General features: G+C 62.0%; 2 protein-coding genes across 6 annotated transcripts in view; one reads left to right on the top strand and one right to left on the bottom strand.

The window, feature by feature from the left end:
* The window catches only part of PC (pyruvate carboxylase), a 93,122-nt gene that overhangs the window by 639 nt on the left and 73,164 nt on the right, over positions 1-19,319 (bottom strand). For all 3 annotated transcript variants that reach the window (XM_037135298.2, XM_037135300.2, XM_037135299.2), the window contains exons 8-20: positions 18,888-19,006; positions 14,560-14,722; positions 12,918-13,100; positions 3,973-4,117; positions 3,563-3,652; positions 3,258-3,479; positions 2,703-2,859; positions 1,880-2,120; positions 1,491-1,740; positions 1,047-1,291; positions 785-964; positions 461-709; positions 59-199 (exon numbers count right to left, since the gene is read on the bottom strand). In XM_037135298.2, the coding sequence (XP_036991193.2) occupies positions 59-199; positions 461-709; positions 785-964; positions 1,047-1,291; positions 1,491-1,740; positions 1,880-2,120; positions 2,703-2,859; positions 3,258-3,479; positions 3,563-3,652; positions 3,973-4,117; positions 12,918-13,100; positions 14,560-14,722; positions 18,888-19,006 (2,385 nt within the window). The remainder of the gene's footprint in view (positions 1-58; positions 200-460; positions 710-784; positions 965-1,046; positions 1,292-1,490; positions 1,741-1,879; positions 2,121-2,702; positions 2,860-3,257; positions 3,480-3,562; positions 3,653-3,972; positions 4,118-12,917; positions 13,101-14,559; positions 14,723-18,887; positions 19,007-19,319) is intronic.
* LRFN4 (leucine rich repeat and fibronectin type III domain containing 4) lies at positions 6,618-10,635 on the top strand. Of its 3 annotated transcripts, none has more exons than XM_037135302.2 (3): positions 6,618-7,481; positions 7,923-9,281; positions 9,800-10,635. In XM_037135302.2, exons 2-3 carry the CDS (start codon positions 7,933-7,935, stop codon positions 10,359-10,361), a joined length of 1,911 nt encoding a protein of 636 aa, XP_036991197.2. In that variant the 5' UTR covers positions 6,618-7,481; positions 7,923-7,932; the 3' UTR covers positions 10,362-10,635. The 3 variants fall into 3 exon arrangements, with proteins under 3 accessions (XP_036991197.2, XP_053514999.1, XP_053514998.1); XM_053659024.1 differs by having other exon boundaries at positions 7,337-7,481; positions 7,835-9,281; XM_053659023.1 differs by lacking the exon at positions 6,618-7,481 and having other exon boundaries at positions 7,600-9,281.

The raw sequence follows: 19,319 nt of genomic DNA, 5'->3' as shown, positions 1-19,319 counted from the left end.
GATGTGAGACACCAGGCCCCGCTTGTCCCCACCACCTAGCTGGGATGGGGAGCTGTACCTTCATGGCCTGATTGTCCTTGACCAGAATGGACCGCAGCTGTCCATTGAGCTCGAAGAAGACCTGCCTCTGGCCTGCCCAGTTCAGGTCACTCACGGCCAGGGCTTTGATGTGCAGCGTCTTGCCCCGCTCCAGCTCCACCTGCAGGAAGGACGTGGAAGCTCACAGCAAGTGCGGAGACATCTGCTGTCTTACACAGTCCCAGGCGAGTCCCTCCACCCTGGGTCTCGGCTCCCTACTCATAAAGGCCTAGATTCCTGGTCTCCCAAGGGTACTTTGTGCACCCGTGGCTCTGGAGGCCGTGACAGCCAAGCCAGTCTGGCACTCCAGATGTGCTGTGGTCCTTAGGGGTGGGGGCAGGGTTCCTTGGTGGGAGTGTACACAGGTGCCAGAGCCACTGACCTCGAACTCCTCTGCAATTTTGGGACCCTGCAGGAAGAGGCGGGTATTGAGGCTGTCCACAGGGCCAAAGGTGGCAGTGAAATCCTTGAAGTTAGTGAAGACATCAGGGTACATGGCTGCTGAGAGCACGTCCTCTGGGGTCACGTCCTCCCCATGCCGCTCTGTCAGCTCTTTCTCCAGCACCTGCAGGTCCAGGGGAGGGAGGGAGGCTCCAGGCCGCCCCTCTATCCTTGGCAGGTCCTTTAACACCTGGGGAGCACAGCAGAGGGTCAGGCCTCATTCTTGCACCCAATCTCACCTCGCATTGGGCTGGGCCTCCTTTACCTTGGAGCGCAGGGGCTCAGGGAATCCCCCGTGGGGAATGCCGATGTAGCCCTGCAGGAACTCCACCACGGAGCGGGGGAAGGACAGCTCTTCTGCCTGGGCCTCGGCCTCTGCCCGGCTCAGCCTGTTCTGCACCATGAACTGGGCCAGGTCCCCCACGATCTTGGAGGAGGGTGTCACCTGAGGAGACGGGCCCTTGGGTTAGGGTGCCAGGCACCTTACAGAGGCCCAGAAGCATAGGTAAGGACAAGGTTTGGCTCACCTTGATGAGGTCGCCTAGCATCTGATTGGCCTCCACATAGGCCTTCTTGACTTCCTTGAACTTGGAGCCGAGCCCCATGCTGTGTGCCTGGAAGTGCAGGTTGGTGTACTGGCCCCCTGGGATCTCGTTCTCATACACGTCTGAGTTGCCAGACTTCATGGTGGCCGTGCAGTCAAAGGCTGCATACAGTCCCCGGGCCCCCTCCCAGTACTCACTGTAGTCAAACACGCACTCCAGGGGGATCCCTGCAGGGAGGCCAGAGGCAGGGGAGAGGCTGAAAATGCTGAACTCCCAGCTGCCCTTCCGAGGACCCCAGGGCCAGCTCAGCTCCCACCTCAGACGGGGGTGGTGTAGTGGAAGGCAAGGCAAGAGCATTTAGAGTCTAGCACTGGTGGGGGCTGTGGCTTTGAGAGGGGGGTGGCCACGGGCTGCTGCTGCTCCTACCTGTGTCCATGGGAGTCCCTCGGGTACAGGCCACCAGGGCCCCCATGCTGGGCTGTGAAGTCATCCCGGACATGGAATCAGATGCCACATCCACCACGTCAGCCCCAGCCTGAGCACAGGCCAGCATGGCTGCCACACCTGCCCCTGACGTGTCGTGGGTGTGGATGTGCAGTGGGAGGTCAGGGAAGCGGTCCCGGAGGGAGCTGACCAGCATGGTGCAGGCCGCTGGCTTCAGCAGCCCCGCCATATCCTGGGGAAAGAGGGGAAGAGGAGAAAAGATGGTAAGGAGGGGGCACATTTGTGTGTGGTGGGGAAGATGGGGGGAACATAGGGAGGCAGGGGAGGTGGGAAAGTGGGGGCACTGCTGGAGGGGGGCTAGGTCCAGGTACCTTGATACACAAGATGTGGGTGCCAGCTCGAACCAGCTCTTCGGCCAAGTCCATGTAGTACTGCAGCGAGTACTTGGTGCGGGTGGGGTCGGCCACATCCCCCGTGTACGAGATGGCAGCCTCTACCACCCCACCAGCACTGCCCACTGCCTCCATGCCCAGTAGCAAATTGGGCAGGTAGTTGAGGGAGTCGAACACCCGGAAGACATCCATGCCATTCTCCTTGGCCACCTCACAGAACCTGAGTGGGTAGGAGAGCCCAGGGTTAGCCACAGCCCACTCACCCCACACACCTTCTCTGGCCCCTGGCACACCTATGGCCCCTGAGGAATGAGTCTGGGGGTCAGGCCTGGCTGGGGCCATGGTATCCACAGAGCAGGGGTGGGTACCACAGTGTGGACGAGGCCTCCTCCACGCAGTCTGGGCTGGACAGGGCTGCCCTGAGCCATCTGGCACAGAGCAGAGCTGCCCACACTGGTTGTGCCCCCAGACAGAAGGAGTAGTAGCTGGAGATCCTCTGCTCTGCGAAGGAATGGCAGGCTGAGGGAGGGAACATGGAGCAGGGAGTTCTGAGGCTAGGTTCCAGCCCCCTTCTACACCATGTGGCCTGGGCCCAGTCACCCCCTTCTTAGGACCTCCACTGTCCCATGACCTAGTTCTTCGACTAATCCTGCGCTTCATGACCTTCCCAAATAGCAGCCCGTACTGGGCACAGCTGCTGGCTGGCGTGGTTTGGAGCCTCCTGTGGGAGCAGAGGCTGCTGCAGGGCAGCCCAGCTCCCGCGGGGCCGGGCCAGTGTGTGCCCGCCCGCACCCAGGCTCACTTGAAGACCACGTTGTCAGGGTAGTTGGTGTAGCCCACGGCATTGGCCCCCCGCAGCAGCATCTGGAACGGGATGTTGGGGATGAGCTCCCGGAGCTCCTGCAGACGCCGCCACGGGCACTCGTACAGGAAGCGCATTGCAACATCGAACGTGGCTCCTGCGTGGGCACCAAAAGACCAGGTCAGCCCCCCCGTGTCCTGGGGACCCCACCATGCACTGCAGGGTCCCTCAGGTTCCCACACAAAACCTCACAGGCTTTTTTGCCCTGTGACCTCAGGGCAGTGCAGGCTCACCACGTCCTTCCTTTGCCTGCCGCCAGTCAGTTCTCTGTGCTAGAATTAACGTCTGGCCCTGAGCAGCCTGGGCCTCAGCTTTAACCTCATGCCAGGCAGCAGGCCTGGCCAGAGTGGGCACCGGTTACCGTGTGCCGAACAAATGCACATGCTATGCCTCACTCAGTTCCCAGCAGCTCCCCCCATGTTCGCATCTGCAGCTTCCCCCGGCCACACTGGGGTGCCCAGTTCCTGCCAGCTACTGTCCCCCATTCCAGCCTACCTCCCCAGTTCTCTATGCTGAAGAGCTTGCTGAAGTTGTGAGCAACAAAGGGGGAAATCTTTTTGAGGTCGTGGGTTCGAACACGAGTGGCCAGCAGTGACTGGTGGGCATCCCGGAAGGTCGTGTCCATCAGCAGCAGCCCCTGGTGGTTCCGCACGGCTCGAGCAAAGCCCTCGGGCCCCTCTTGCAGCAGGATGTCTCTGAAGCCAGCTGGGGGTGGGCCTGGGGCAGAGAGGTATTAACACCCATCCTGCAGGCAGCGCCCCTCTGTCTCCCCATGGGCTGGCAGAATGGATCTCACCTACCTATGGGCACCACAGGGACAACGGGGTCTGAGGAGCTGGGGTCAGCCTTGACTGGGATCGGCGTGGTCGGGCCGTTCACCATGACGTGTCCTGCAGTGAGAGTGGGCAATGGGTCAGGGCAGACTGGGCAGAGTCTGAGCTGAGGGCAGGAGTGCAAGTAGGTGGGGTTGGGGGATTCCTCCAAGATCCCCGGTGCTCCAGCTGGCCCCTGTCCTCTCCAAAACCAGGCCCTCCTAAGTCCAGGAAGTGGGGACCTATTGAGGCCACATGAATAGAAAAGGGGGGTCTCTTAAGATCAGGAGCAAGGAGTGTGGGCAGGCAAAGTAAAGGAGGACCAGATTGGGGTGCTAGGAGGCTCTCTGGGTGGGGGCCAGGGGCAGTGGGTGAGGAGGGCAGTGTCGGGGCCGGACCGAGGTAGTGCAGCAGCTTCTGGGCCCGGTTCTGTGCGGGCCGCAGCTGGAACAGCTCCGGGTTCTCGTCAATGAACTGGGTGTCCACGGTGCCTGCCAGGAACTGCTGGTTGTTGAGTACATTCTGCAGGAAGGGGATGTTGGTCTACGGGACAGAGATGGGCGGGAAGGTGTCACCATTCAGCATGGATGGACAGGAGATGCTAAGGGTGCTGCCCGCACCAGCACAGCTCCCCAAGTCCCCCAGGATGCCAAGCTCCCTCTGGAGTGGCATTTCCCCATCTCCTCACCACTGGTGCCTTCTGCAGGGTCCCCTAAGCTGTCAGGGGGCTGAGCCCACTTCCTCCCCCTCAGAGATCTGAAAACCAGCATCCCCACACCCGCCACAGCGCGGCGGCATGGAGCAGCTACCCTCCTGCCCTCCTAGCCAGGTGTCTTGAAGGAGGTCCCTCCCCTCCCCAACACGCAACAGTGATATTCTCACTAAAGTCCCAAAACATCTTGCCTCCTCCTCCCTGGTCACCACTGGGGGCTCCTTTCGCCCCTGCAGGATGGAGTTTTTGGGCTGTCACCAGACCTCTCCAGCACACTCTCCCTGGATGGCCTCAGCCTTGGCCTCCAGCTCCAGAACCAAGACCCTGAAGTGGACACACCTCCTGGGCACCTCTCCTGTGGGCTCCTCACACAGGCTCATCAAGCCCAGAACCAACGTTCCTGGCCCTGCCCTCCTCTGCCTGCTGGTGGGTGGGTGGCAGTCCACCCAGTTACCAAACCTACGCCCGTCACCCTCACCATGTCCTCCTCCCATGTCCCTGGTGGAGCCAGGCAATTCTACCATGGCCATCTCTGGCCATGCCAAACTCCGCTGGGGTTTTCACACCTTTGCACCTGCCTGGTAGGCTCTTTCTAGAAGTTTGAGGTCAAGGCCTTCTTTGTCCCCCTCTCCCTCCCTCCCCTGTCTAGTAGGCCTCAGGCCTCCAAGGGAAGGCTGTCAGAAGCTCCGCCCTTGGCCTCAGCCCCTTTGCCCAGCTGCGTTTGTCCCAAGCCTGGGAGCGCTCAGAGGGCCCATTGCTGTAGGAGGTGCCCATGTCCTTGTGGGTTGTGCACATGAGCCCTCAGTTCTGCTCATGAGACAGCTGGGTGGTGGTGTGAAGCTGGGTCAGGGCAAGTCCAACCCAGCAGCTTCAACAGGGCCTGCGAGCCAGCACTGTGCGAGAAGCCCCGTGACTGTGAGGCTGTGTGGCCAGAGACTCCAGCATGTGTGCTCGTGACCACGCACATGGCTACAGCTCTGGCTGTCACTTCAGAGGAGGCATCTCCCTGTGTCGCCCATCCATGATCTCTGTTGGCACCTTCAGTAAAGGCTCCAGGTCCAGTGTGGGCTGCTGGACCGTTGCTGCTGGAGGGACTCTACCTGCCCACCTGGAGGCCCTGGTGGGAAGGGCAGGTCCCCCGCCAGCATCCAGTGCAGAGGAGGGCCCCAGCGGACACTGCCTCACGCCTGTGCGATGAGTTGGCCTGTCTGCCCCATGAGTTGGCCTGTCTGCCCCTGACACTGGTCCCTGCCCCTCCTAAAGAGGTGGGGACGTTTTAACTGGCGAAGGCGTGGCATCTCAGTAGACACAACCCTAAGGAACCTGGAACTGCAGAGAGGTGAGGAGCAGCCTCAGAGACCTCCCCGTCTGACCCTGCATTTCTCTCCTGTAGACCCTGCCCCCATTGTTCGTTTTGGGGGCCATGTCATCCCCACTGTGCTGCACACTCCATGTGGGCAGGGGCCAGGCTCATCTGGTTCCTGGTCTACTCCGACTCCCAGCACGGGGCAGCACGTGATGGATGCTGGCAAATATGTTTAGAGTGAATGAAATGTTTCTGATGGGGAGACTGGAACAAAGAACTAGCTGATGCCACTGAGCCGCAGAGCTGACCCTGGGCTAGAATCCAGTGCCTTCATCTTACAGACTCAGCAGCTGAGGCCCAGGAGCGGCAACAGAGAGACGGCCTTCCCCGCTGCAGGGGGCTAAGTCCCCCAAGGCAGCATCATTTCCTCCCCTCTCACCCCCTGTGGTGCGGGGCTGCCTGCGTTAATCCCCCCTTGTCCCAGATGAGGAACTTGTTTCAGTGGTTGAATGACTTGCCCAAGGATTAGAATTCTACCTGTTTCCAAGTTCCCATCCACCAGGCCCCTTGGATTCGGGTCTGGAGGGAAGCGAAGGAGGCAGAGGGGATCCAAGTTGCCTGAGGACTAGGAGATACCAGGGCGTGGGGTGACTTTCCTGTTTCCTGTCTGGGGGACCACTACCAAGGACCAGCATGCAGGACCTGGTCCCGAGCCCTCTGCCCTCCCATCCAAGGCCGGCTGTCAGAGGCAAGAAGCCAGGACCTGTCTCATCCTCTGCCCAAGACCACCAAGAGCCCTTTTTCTGCTAAGCCAAGCTAGTCCCAGACCACTCTCCTCAGGGGAAATGGCCCAGCAGGGCTGAAAGGGGAGGGACCACTGACGCACAGCTTCAAACGGCGTGCCTCCCCAGCCTGCTGGGAAACCGAACGAGCCGGGCAGACCAATCGGACTGGAGGCGGAGACCGGTTGGCTCCCAAGCTTGCTGGGCGGGTGGGGAGCCTGGGAAGGGGGAGGGAAGGGGGAGGGAAGGGCGAGCAACGGGTGCGGCGCCAGCCAGGAGACCAAGCCCTCTCGGCCCCACCCCGCAGCAGCCCTGACGGGGGCGTCGCCCCAGCCCCCCTCCAGGGCCCCGTGCGTTTTGGGGACTCTCCACGTGACTTGGTGATGCAGAACGGTTATGACCTTCAGCGTGTCTGTGAACGCCAGGGTCCCAGCAACAGTGCGGGTTTGCGCCCGGCCCTACTTGTGGGTGTGGGGACGTGGGTGTGTGGGCATGTGTGGGTGTGTTGGGGAGGGTGCCCAGCGACTTGTGACAAAGGCTCTCGTCTCTGGGAGATGGTGAAGGGGCCCACGAGCTGGCGCTTTGTCTGGCTGTCTGCGGAGTGACGGTTCGCGCAGTGGCGGCGGGCGCCCTCGCGGTGCAGGATGCCGGGGCGCCAGGGTATCCGGGGGCGCGCGCGCCTGTGCCAGTTTGAGTGCGCTGCGGCAGGGCCCGGGGGCTGCGCGCTGGGTCCGAGCTGGCCTGGGCCTCGGGCGTAACCTGGAGCCACCCGTGAAAGCTGCAGTGGTCGCGTGTCCCTGTGACCTCGGGAGCCGGCCCGGGTGGGTCTCCGCTTACTCCTTCCTGCCCTCCACGTGCGTGTCCGCGGCGGCGCGCGTGCCCGCGGGCGCGTACCCGCCTGCCTGTCGCCACCGCCGTGAGCCGCGCCGGGAAAAGGTGCCGGGACCGGGACCGATTGAGCCTGGGCCGGGCCATGGGCCGGAGGGCGAGCGGTGGGCTGCCGGTCAGCCCCGGGCCTCACCCCCGCGGGAGACCTGCCTGGATTCAGTGGGGGCTGGCCGGGCCTGCAGGGAGGCCGGCCTGTGCCCCCTGAACTACGGACACCAGGTAAGCACCCCCCCCCCCTTCGTGGGGCACACCACGGGGCCTGGCTTGGGAGGAAAGAGCAGCAGGGAGGGGTTTGGGGGCGGCTTACCTGGTGGGGGAGGGGATGGCGCGGAGGTGGGGTGAGGGGGTGCTGGCGATTCCAGGGAAGCCAGGGAAAGGAAGTTCCGGGCCCCTCCCTGCTCTCATGCCCACCTCTGCTTCCTGCCTCCGGCCTCACCTTGTCCCTAGAGCCTGGAGTCCCCCTAACTGTTTGGGAGATGTGACCTCTACTCCAGGGTGCTGGCCCTGTAGGCCACAGCCTTCCGTCATCCCTGAGGGGTCTCTTGGGCCTCTGACCCTGACTCCCCACTCAGGCCATGCTCTGGAAGCTGGTGCCTGGAACCGGGCCCTGGCCACCTGCACCAGCCCCACCTGTGCCTGGGCTCTGGCCCCTCCCCACAGGGCTCTCACCATGGCCCCGCCGCTCCTGCTGCTGCTGCTGGCCAGTGGAGCGGCCGCCTGCCCACTGCCCTGCGTCTGCCAGAACCTGTCCGAGTCGCTCAGCACCCTCTGTGCCCACCGAGGCCTGCTGTTCGTGCCGCCCAATGTGGACCGGCGCACTGTGGAGCTGCGGCTGGCGGACAACTTCATCCAGGCTTTGGGGCCACCAGACTTCCGCAACATGACGGGGCTGGTGGACCTGACACTGTCCCGCAACGCCATCACCCGCATCGGCGCCCGCTCCTTCGGGGACCTGGAGAGCCTGCGCTCACTGCACCTGGACGGCAACAGGCTGGCCGAGCTGGGCACCGGCAGCCTGCGGGGCCCCATCAACCTGCAGCACCTCATCCTGAGTGGCAACCAGCTGGGCCGAATCGCACCGGGGGCCTTTGACGACTTCCTAGACAGCCTGGAGGACCTGGACCTGTCCTACAACAACCTGCGGCAGGTGCCCTGGGCCGGCATCGGGGCCATGCCCGCCCTGCACACCCTCAACCTGGACCACAACCTCATTGACACGCTGCCTCCGGGCGCCTTTGCCCAACTCGGCCAGCTCTCCCGCCTGGACCTCACCTCCAACCGCCTGACCACACTGGCACCCGACCCACTCTTCTCCCGGGGGCGCGACGCCCAGGCCTCACCCGCCCCCCTGGTGCTGAGCTTCAGTGGGAACCCCCTGCACTGCAACTGTGAGCTGCTGTGGCTGCGGCGGCTGGCCCGGCCCGACGACCTGGAGACGTGTGCCTCCCCACCGGGCCTGGCCGGCCGCTACTTCTGGGCCGTGCCCGAGGGCGAGTTCTCCTGTGAGCCGCCCCTCATTGCGCGCCACACGCAGCGCCTCTGGGTGCTGGAGGGCCAGCGGGCCACACTGCGGTGCCGGGCCCTCGGGGACCCTGCGCCCACTATGCACTGGGTCGGCCCTGATGACCGGCTGGTCGGCAACTCTTCCCGAGCCCGGGCCTTCCCCAACGGGACCCTGGAGATTGGGGTGACAGGTTCTGGGGACGCAGGGGACTACACTTGCATTGCCACCAACCCTGCTGGTGAGGCCACAGCCCATGTAGAGCTGCGGGTGCTGGCCTTGCCCCATGGCAGGAACGGCAGCACTGAGGGCGGCCGCCCCGGGCCTTCGGACATTGCTGCCTCAGCCCGCACTGCTGCCGAGGGCGAGGGGACACTAGAGTCTGAGCCGGCCGTGCAAGTTACAGAGGTTACTGCCACCTCGGGGTTGGTGAGCTGGGGACCAGGGCGGCCAGCAGACCCTGTGTGGATGTTCCAAATCCAGTACAACAGCAGCGAAGATGAGACCCTCATCTACCGGTGAGGATGGACTTTGCGGCCCTTCAGCCCCACCCCTCCAGGGCTGGGCCACCCTTCTGGTCCCTTCTCTGTCCTTGGGGCTTCCACACACCCCTCCTCAGCTTCTGAGCAGCCTGGGGGGCGGTGGACTACAGGGGGAGGGGAGGGACGGGTCAGGCACCAGGAGGAGGGGGTAGGTGGTGCACCCCAGGTCTCTCCCATGTGGCTGAGCCACCGGAAGCTGCCCCCCGGCCACTGCTGCGTGATTTAGCACATGGCCGGCTGCACGCACGTGACCTCTGGTGATGGCAGTCTCCCTTCCCTCCCTTGCCCCGGGCTGTGTGCCAGGGCACACTTCTGGCCGTCCCCTGCACTGTCTCCAGTGTCTTGGTTTCTCTGCCTTCTTGAGTGAACATGGGTCTCTGTAGTCCTGGGGAAGGAGGGTGTTCAGAGCTGGGACCTGGGAACACAGGTGAGGGCGGTGGGGCTGGGGCTTGGGCCCCGCGACCCAGGCTCTGACCACCGGCCCTTGCCTGCAGGATCCTCCCGGCCTCCAGCCACCACTTCCTGCTGAAGCACCTGGTCCCTGGTGCCGACTATGACCTCTGCCTGCTGGCCCTGTCACCTGCCGCTGGGCCTTCCGACCTCACGGCCACCAAGCTGCTGGGCTGTGCCCACTTCTCCACGCTGCCAGCCATGCCCCTGTGCCATGCCCCGCAGGCCCACATGCTGGGGGGAACTCTGACTGTGGCTGTGGGGGGGGTGCTGGTGGCTGCCTTACTGGTCTTCACTGTGGCCTTGCTGGTTCGGGGCCGGGGGGCTGGGAATGGCCGCCTCCCCCTCAAGCTCAGTCACGTCCAGTCCCAGACCAATGGAGGCCCCAGCCCCACACCCAAGACCCACCCACCGCGGAGTCCCCCACCTCGCCCGCAGCGCAGCTGCTCACTGGACCTGGGAGACACCGGCGGGTGCTACGGTTACGCCAGGCGCCTAGGAGGGGCCTGGGCCCGACGGAGCCACTCTGTGCATGGGGGACTGCTCGGGGTAGGGTGCCAGGGGGTGGGGGGCAGTGCCGAGCGGCTGGCAGAGAGTGTGGTGTGATGGGCAGGGAGACAGTCCCGGGGGAAGGGCGCGGGGCGGGCAGCCACCTCGCCTCGGGGGCCGGCACTGCCTGGGAGTCCCTCCCACTTTTACTCTTGGTACCTCAGGCCCCTGAGCTTGGCGAGACAGAGGGCCTTCCCCCTGGTTCCGGCCCAGAGACGGGCCTAAGGGGACAGGTCCCTCCAACAGGTGCTCACAGCCACGAAGGCGGCGGCTACAGTCACTAAGTGGGAGTCTTGTTTTTCTTTATAATAAAATTGTTGGGGACACCTCAGTGCTAGTCTCTGGTGTCATCCTGCTAGAGAAAGGAGGGACACAGGTCAGGGTTGAGACTGCCAGCCCCACGGAAGCAGCCCGAGCAGATCTGGGTGCTCTTGTCCTCCTCATCCACCTGACAACTGAGTGCTCTGGTCTGGTGGCTTCTAATCGGGCAAGCCAGGGGCTGGCCCCCGGCCTGGACATCTGAGCGCTCTGCCGAGCCCGCACAGGGAAGAGCAGGCGGCACCCCTCCTGGCAGGCCACGGGCAGGATGTGGCCACCTCAGTGGGCCTTACAGCGCACAGCCGGCCACGGGAGCAGGTGGGAGTGGCAGAGCCCTTCGGGGCACGGGCCTGGCCGGGCCACACCCTAACCCAACTCCAGAAGTCCCCACAGCTGCATCTGCGCCCACCTCCTTCACCGCCTCCCAGGGCACCTTCTGGGTCTGGGAAATGTGCTCCCAAAGGGACTGGGACTGGCTTGGACTCTGCCCAGGCCCCCAGGCTCTGCTCAAGCTCGTCCTTGAAGACTAAGTCAAACCTCCCTCACTGGACACAGGAGGGCAAATGGCAGAGGGACCCCCAGGCCTGCCAGGCCGCTCTGCTTAGCCGCCCCCACCCAGGAGCCACAGCCCACGGCAGCTGCTTTGTTCTGCCTCCGCCAGCCCTGTAGGCCCCGAACCATGGCTGCGCCTGGGCACCACACCTGCAGGCAGGCAGGGTGCGTCTCCGCCCCACTCCAGGGGCAGCCAGGAGCTTCCCAACCGTGCAGGGGCCCGGCCTCCACTGTGAAGAGTGGTGCTGGCACCCCAGGGCCCACAGTGAGGCGGGGCCGTGGTGGCCCGGTGCCTGTGCCGAGGGCTGGGTGTCCATTTCTGTGCAGGCCGGTGTGGCTCGGACAAGCAGCACGGTGAGACCTGGCCCAGTAAGGCGTGCTCACGTACGTGTGCAGGCCGAGCTCACATACCTGTGGGTATGCGTGGTGATGACACTCAGGTGGGCCTACCCACCCGGCCCGGAACACATACCTGGGCGTAGCCCAAGAGTGACCCTGGTTTAAGTAAACAAAACGAGGTTCTCAGCGGAGAGGAGCAGGGGAGCGTGAGCCCCACGAGGGCCTGGGCAGAAGGCAGAGGGCAGAAGGCAGAGGGCAGAGGGCAGGGGCGGCGCAGGGCTGTGGGAGGGGAGCACAGGGAGGGCAGGGGAGGTGGGGGCCAGGGGCTGCCGGGTGGCAAATGCAGGGCTGGCGGAGCCTCCAGGTGCGGCGGGAGCCAGCGGCCCGGTGCAGCTGCACATCTGAAGAGGACCTGGCCTCCGCCCGGTGGGCCCTGGCCGTAGTCTCCCTGCTCCACCTCCGGGGCTTGTGAGCCACAGGACCAGCCAGGGTCACCAACAAGGAGGACACAGCAACACTGGGGGCAGGTGAGTGGTGGGGTAGCTGCATCCCCCACTGGGGTCACGACGTGCACTGATCCCCAGCTGGGACACCCCGCCAGGAACACCCGAGCTTCCTCAGCGAGAAAGCGGGTTGAGCGCGTGCTGCCATGAGATGGCCCCCTGACCAGGAGCCCCAAGGATCCTCACAGAACAGAAGCGGGCAGAGCCCCGCCCCCAGCACCCCAGGGGCCTCTGGCCCCCGTGAGCCGGGCTGACAGCCTGAGGGGACACGGCGTGGGCACAGGCCCACTCCCTCCTTCCCTCCCACATGCTTTCTCCCAAAGGCTCCTGCACCCACTGGGGCACCTGCAGGACGCACCCCAGACCTTGTCAACAGGAGAGGACTCAGCAGAGTGGAGGGGCCCCGGCCAGCTTCCCCGCACACCTCACGTGCCTCTGCTATGGGAGACTGTCCTTTGGGGTCGCTCAGAAGAGGGTGACGGGCGGGGCTGCCTGGCAGCGTCTGCCAGGGGAGGCCCAGGGTGTGTGGGCAGCACTGACCTCAAGGACAAGACAGTGCGTGGCTGCGGTTTCTTCTCTGGCTACAGACTCGGGTAATGGAGCCCAACCAGGAGACGAAGGGGCGTGTTGGGTCCTTGCCAGGCCCCTGGGCTGCCAGCCCTCTAAGGGCGGCCCCTGGCTGCCTCCTGCCCTGTGGCTGGGCCTCCGGCTGCAGCCTCCCTCCCTGCAGCACCAAACATGCCTCAAAACACAGGCTCTGTGGCCCCCACCTAAACCCCCCTCTGGGACCAGAGGTTGGAGAGGGAGGCCTGGTGACATGGGCTCTCGCCCAGGAAGGGCACGAGAAGTGTGGGGCCCACAGAACAAGACCTGACTCAGTTGAGGGCCTGCAGCCTCTCACCTTCACGCCTCGGACCCGGAACTCGGCCAGGGCTCTGCTCATCTTGGAGGCGGCTGTGGGGTGGTCTTTGCCATGTGCGATGACTTTGACCAGCAGAGAGTCGTAGTGGGGGGAGATGACAGCTCCCTGGAAGGCGGAAGCATTGTCCAGGCGGATGCCCATGCCCTCTCCACTCCGGAACACCTGCCAGGAGAGGTGGGCGGGCTCAGGGATCTGCTCGGAAGCCAGAGTGAATGTGCAGCCCCTGGCCCAGGCTGGACAAGGTGTGCGAGGGCAGCCGCAGGCAAATTCCAGCTCTGGCCTGTGAAGTTCTACTTAGTTTCTGCCAGTGCCCAGAGGGAAGCAGGAGAGAGAACGATGGGTCAGAGGGGTGCACCTCAGGGCTCCAAACACACAGTCTAATGGAGAGGGGACCACAGGGTGGGGGACAGAGCTTTGGGGGTAACTAAGACACACATGAGGTCTGTGACGGGGGCAGGGGTGAACCCTGTGGAGTGCAGCTGTAAGGACCAGAGGAGTGGGAGGGACAGCCCAGGGGCTCGGGACACCCACTGCACTGTGCTTCCGATTCTCGGGGGCAGAGAACCGTGTTTAATACAAAGGAACTTAATAAAATATTTAAGGGTGAACACTCAGCTGTGAGCAGCAATTGCCAGCTAAAAATATTCTGTGGTAAACCAGCCTTGGAGGAGCCAGCCCAGGAAGGGGAGCTGGGGGAAGGCGGTGTCCAGGGCCGGGCTGTCCCCCACCAGAGACCGGACTGCTGCAGGGCGGGAGCTGCCACCGGCGCTCTACCTTGGGTCTAGCAGCTCCATGCACTTTCCAAACCCAAACAGCTCCTCCCCTGTTGCTGGTTTTTCAGAGGCCCGGTATCTGTCTCAGACTGGCCCTGGCCCCTCTCCATGGACCCAGAGCAAAATCCCAGGTCCTGTCCTGCATCTGGGGAAGTGCAGGCCAGGTGGGGAGCCAGTGAAGCAGCAGAGCCGGTGGCAGCGCCGTTGACACGGGGACCCAGAGGTATTCTTCTCCGGCCTGAGACAGGGGGGGAAACAGGCTCCGAGCCGGCCAGAGGCCCTGCTCTCAGCGTGGGGAAGGGGGGGGGGGAGAGAAAGGAGAAGGTGCGGGGAGCCTGCCCAGGCCCACCTCAGCCTCCCAGCTTCCTCCCGCCCTCCGCCCCCCCCCCCCACTATCCTTGCTCTGAGTGGCTCCTCTGCTGGGGCATCAGGGCCCCAGTGCTTTGCTGCCTCGCTGGGTGCTGCCTCGCTCGCCACCCGCCCTCAGACTGAAGGCAGGGCCAAGGCCAGCAGTACTGTTCTCTCCTCGGGCTCTTGTGGGAACAGAGTCCAGGGCCTGGGCCTCATTTCTGGGGACCCCACCTTTGGCTCCACTAGCTGCTCTGACCTATTCTCCGCCCCCCCACCCCACCCCAGTCACTGGCTTACTAGCCTGTACACATGGCAGCCTCTCTCAGGGGGCTCCTCTCTTCCTCTAGGGCGGGGCCTGGCTCCCACCTACTAGAAGCCAGCTTCAGACAAGACAGGCCCTCCCTCACTTTGTGCCCCTCAAAAGCAGTGGGGCCCGAGAATCCCGACACAGCTGGAGACCGCAGCTGCCCGGTCAGAGGTCAGAAAGCGGGCCCCACCTCGATGCGGCCTGTGTCCGGCTGGAAGCTGCGTGCAGGGTCCTCGGTGGTGACCCGGCACTGGATGGCACAGCCGTTGATGCGGATGTTCTCCTGCCGCAGGCCCAGGTCGGGCAGGCTCCGGCCCTCGGCCACGTGGATCTGGGCATGGACCAGGTCCACGCTGCAGGGCGGGGGAACACGGGATCAGGAGAGGAGCACAGGCGGAGTGGGTGGACAAAGCGGCAGCCCGCACAGACTCGGCCTGGCACTGCCGACTCTTCACCAGCCTGGGCAGCCATCTCCTCCAGACCCACGGAGTGGCCCCCGCCCGGCATGACCCCCAGAACTCTGCACAGTCTGAATAAGGAGAACATGGTGGCTGGAGGGCAGCCACCCTCCTTGCATCTGCCCGTTCTCACACCCCTCCCAAACCACCCCTTCCTGTGCTCTGCCCTCTTCCTCCCTGCGGTCAGGTCTCCGGGGACTCCGGCTGCCCCAAACTCTCCCTCGGCAAAGCCTGGGCTTGCAGCCTCAGACACCCTGTCCTTAGAGTCCTTTGTGCTGCTCTCTGTGTGTTGTGTGGTGAGAGACCGGGGTTGTGAAGGCCAGGCTCCTTGCAGTGGAGGCCACAGCTGTGGGTGGGCCCACACGGGTGGGCGCTGCCGTCAGGATGTTGACCGCTGTCCGCCAGGCCCTTGTTGCAGCTGGGCTTGGGCCTAAGGTCCCCCGAGATCTGAGAGCAGGGAGCTCTCTAAGCCGGCAGGTGTGAAAGCTTGGCCTCACTGACGGCCACGCTGCTACATCCAAGTGGGACAGGTGTCGAAACGTGTGGGACTTCCGGTCAGGAAGGAGGCATAGGTAAACACGATTTGCCTCCGCGCACAACCACAGAAAACATCACAACCGGGCCTCAAAACAACAACACCCGGAACCATCAGAAAACCGAGCTGTTTGGAAATCCAACAACCAAGGATTTAAAGAAGCCACAGTCATCCAGGCGGGTAGGACGGGCGAGACGTGGAGACGGGTGGAGAGGTGCAGAGACCCCGCGGCAGAACAGGCGGCCTCACATTCACGTGTGGTGGATAAAAATCAGGAGGGACACCCTGGGAGCCCCAGGCCAGACCACACAGCCCAAGGTTCCAGAGCCATGAAGATAAACCCCATAACTTCTGCCTGTAAAAACCAGTGGGGTTGGAGGCAGCAGGACAAACTGCCCGATTTTCAGGAGACTCCACTTAAAGGGCCTGCAGGGACTTAAAACATGTGTAGACCCACCCTCTGTGGGATTCAGCACCAGGGCAACAGCCGGAAGGGTGCCAGTCACACAGGGGGAGTGCCAGGCGAACCTCCAGAAGCCCGGCAGTGGCACAGTTCTCTCTCCTAGCCCTTCCCCCCAAAGAGCTATGAAGTGGTGAGGCAGGCTGCCCCACCCTGGTGATTACTTAAGGCTCCGCCCCACATAATTTACAGGTGCCTTTTCTACAATAGGCCACACCTACTAAGACAGGGAGTCAGAGCAGCCCTGCCTAATGCACAGAAACAAACACAGGGAGGCTGCCAAATTGAGGAGACAAAGAAATATAGAACAGAACAAAACCCCAGAAAAAGAACGACCTGAAACGGAGATAACCAACCTATCAGATGCAGAGCTCAAAACACTGTGGATCAGGATGCTCACAGAACTCACTGAGTATGGCAACAAAATAAAAAAGGCCCAGGAAGAAACGAAGGTTACACTAAGGGAAATAAAGAAAAATCTACAGGGAAGCAACAGTGGAGGGGATGAAGCCAGAATTCACATCAACAATTTGGAACATAAGGAAAAAATAAGCATTCAACCAGAATAGCAAGAAGAAAAACAGAATTAAAAAAACAACAACAACGATGATATAAGGTGTCTCTGGGATATCTCCCAATGTACCAACACCTGAATCATAGGAATGCCAGCAGAAGAGGAAGAGCAAGAAATGGAAAACTTGTTTGAAAAAATAGTGGAAGAAAACTTCCCTAATTTGGTGAAGGAAATAGACATGCAAGTCCAGTAAGCTCAGAGAGTCCCAAACAAGACGGACCCAAAGAGAACCACACCAAGACACATCGTAATTAAAATGCCAAAGGTTAAAGATAAAGAGAGAATCTTAAAAGCAGCAAGAGGAAAACAGAGTTACCTACAAAGGAGTTCCCATAAGACTGTCAGTGATTTCTCAAAAGAAACCTTACAGGCAAGAAGAGACTGGCAAGAAGTATTCAAAGTCATGAAAGGCAAGAACCTACAACCTAGATTGCTCTATCCAGCAAAGCTGTCATTTAGAATGGAAGGGCAGATAAAGTGCTTCCCGGACAAGGAAAAGCTAAAGGAGTTCATCATCACCGAGCCATTATTATATGAAATGTTAAAGGAACTTATTTAAAGAAGATAAAAAATATGAACATTAAAATGGCAACAAATTCACAACTATCAACTGTTGAATCTAAAAAAAAAGCAAAACAAAAACAAACTAAGCAAACAACCAGAACAGGAGCAGAACCACAGGTGCAGAGATGACGTGGCTAGTTCTCAGCAGGGAGGAGGGGAGAATGGGGGAAGGGGCAGGGATTAAGAGGCATAATTGGTAGGTACAAAGCAGACGGGGGAGGTTCAGAAGAGCACAGGGAATGGAGAAGCCAAAGAACTTATATGCACGACCCACGGACATGAACTAAGTGTGGGGGGTGGACTGCTGGAGGGAGAGGGTGTATAAGGGGGAGGGGCAAAGGGGACAAAAACTGGGACAACTGTAATAGCATAATCAACAAATATACTTAAAGAAAAGCAAAATCAACCACAGCTTTAAATCTGTCACTGAGGCCTGTGATAAGGCCGGCCTGGAGCCGCCCTGGCAGAGTGCACTGCGTGTTGTGTGTTTCCTGCTACATCGCTTTGGAGCAGTGGTGACGGTGGCCGCCAGGCGTCGCCACGTCTACATGCTGCCAACCATGGCTGTCTCAGGCTTCAGCTCCCCGCCGGTGCGGAGACTCACTGCTGCTCTTATCAGAGGGGAGCCCGAGGGTCACCCAGGCTCCCGGCTGGGGCGGGGGGCGGGAAGGCGGAGGAAGCTGCTCTCCAGCCCGTACCTGTCTGACCCCCACCCCCACCCTCCAGCAGACCAAGACTTCCCTCCTTCGAGCAAAGGTGTGCAGCAGGCTCAGGGTGGAGGGTTTTACAGTGGCACACAGCGGGGAGTCGTGTGGGGCCCCAGTACAAGGCCCTAGCGTCAGTCTCCATTCCTCCGCCTTTGTCTTGAGAGCATGACGCCTGCCAGGCATCCTCAGTCTCGAGGGGTCGGGGGTCGGGGGTCGGGGGTCGGGGAAGGAAAGGTCAGGAAAGTTCCATGGTGAGATGGCCTGGCTCCAAGTCAGGGCTTAACACTTAACACAGAAATGGCTCAAAATATGTATCTTGAAACAATGAAGGACCATTTCATTGTTTATAAGATGGGCAGGATTTTTAAAATGTCCGCACTCGATCCTAGTGGGAACACAAATTGGGACAAACAGTGGGAGCCCTAACTAGGTGAGGGGTTCCCCCCCCCCCCGTTGCTCCCCTCTCCCGCCAATCCCCGCGCTCCTGCAACCCTGACGCCAGACGCCAGAGTCCGTCCTCAGAGCCTTCAGAGAGGCAGGCGGACACCGAGGCACCAAGGTGCTCGCTGGGCACCCTGACCGACCGCAGCAAGCGGGACCCGCCTCACTGCCCACTAACAGAGGACGACACCGGTGACTTCCCACCCACTTGGATGACGGAAGAGCAAGCGGCCCTGACAAGTATTCAGAAAGGTCCGGTGGCCTGGGGATGCCTTCAGCAAGTACTGAATTTAAAAAGTAGATGGAAAATTCTACACAGAACAACACAGTTGTGTCAAACTATTTACATAGTAAAGTAAATAAAGATGGAAAGAGGCCACAGCTTTAGCGCAGACTTAGGCCTGGGCTCCTGTCCCAGCTGTGTGACCTGGGGCGACTCTCTCAACCTTTCTGAGCCTCGGCTTCCTCACCTGAAAGGCGGGATAATCAGCGCCCTCCTTGGGGGGGGGGAATGGGCTGTGCCTCGCAGCCCCACTGAACAGCCGGGAGCCCCTCAGCACTGGATTCTGAGTGTGGGGCTCTAGATCGTTTTAATTTGCTACACCTAACCGTGGCCTGCTTTTATAGTAATTTCTGTCAAAAGCGACTAGATCCCCAACTGCCTGCTCCCCCAGGGAGAGCGAGCTGAGCCCCCAGCCGCCCGCTCCCCAGGAGCCACCTGGGTGGATTTTACACAAAAGCCCAGGGGGCCCTTCCCCACCGCGCCCGCCACCGCTCACTCGGTGATCTCCTCCGTGACCGTGTGCTCCACCTGCAGGCGGGAGTTGACCTCGATGAAGTAGTGCTTGCCGTGCTTGTCCACCAGGAACTCCACGGTGCCCGCGTTCTCGTAGCCCACCTGCGGGGCGGCCGCGTAAGTCAGCAGGCGCAGTGACGGGGCAGCGGACACAGCCGCGTCTGCCAGTTGGTTCCGTAAAAAACAGACTGCGGCGCACTCCGCCCCGTCCGATGTCCGACGGCAGGCAGCCCACCAGCCCTGCCCCTGGGGAGGGAAGCACCCAGAACCCATGGCCGGGCCCCTGCCCGGATGTTCCGCCAGAACGCCACCAGCAGCCTCAGACGGCTGCACCCAGCTCGTCTGGGCAAGACGTCAGCAGCAGCTCCTGCTGCCCCAGACTCAGCGCCCTCCCCCCCAGACTCAGCGCCCTCCC

Source organism: Artibeus jamaicensis, unplaced genomic scaffold (assembly GCF_021234435.1).
Source record: "Artibeus jamaicensis isolate MK-2021 breed Jamaican fruit bat unplaced genomic scaffold, CSHL_Jam_final scaffold_614, whole genome shotgun sequence".
Classification (NCBI taxonomy): Eukaryota; Metazoa; Chordata; class Mammalia; order Chiroptera; family Phyllostomidae; genus Artibeus; species Artibeus jamaicensis.
This window is presented reverse-complemented; position numbering and strand designations above follow the sequence as displayed.

Coding starts and splice junctions, on each gene's coding strand:
- LRFN4 (XM_053659023.1), top strand. CDS start 7,666: ATGCCCACCTCTGCTTCCTGCCTCCGGCCTCACCTTGTCCCTAGAGCC. Junction 9,282..9,799: donor GATGAGACCCTCATCTACCG/GTGAGGATGGAC, acceptor CCTTGCCTGCAG/GATCCTCCCGGCCTCCAGCC.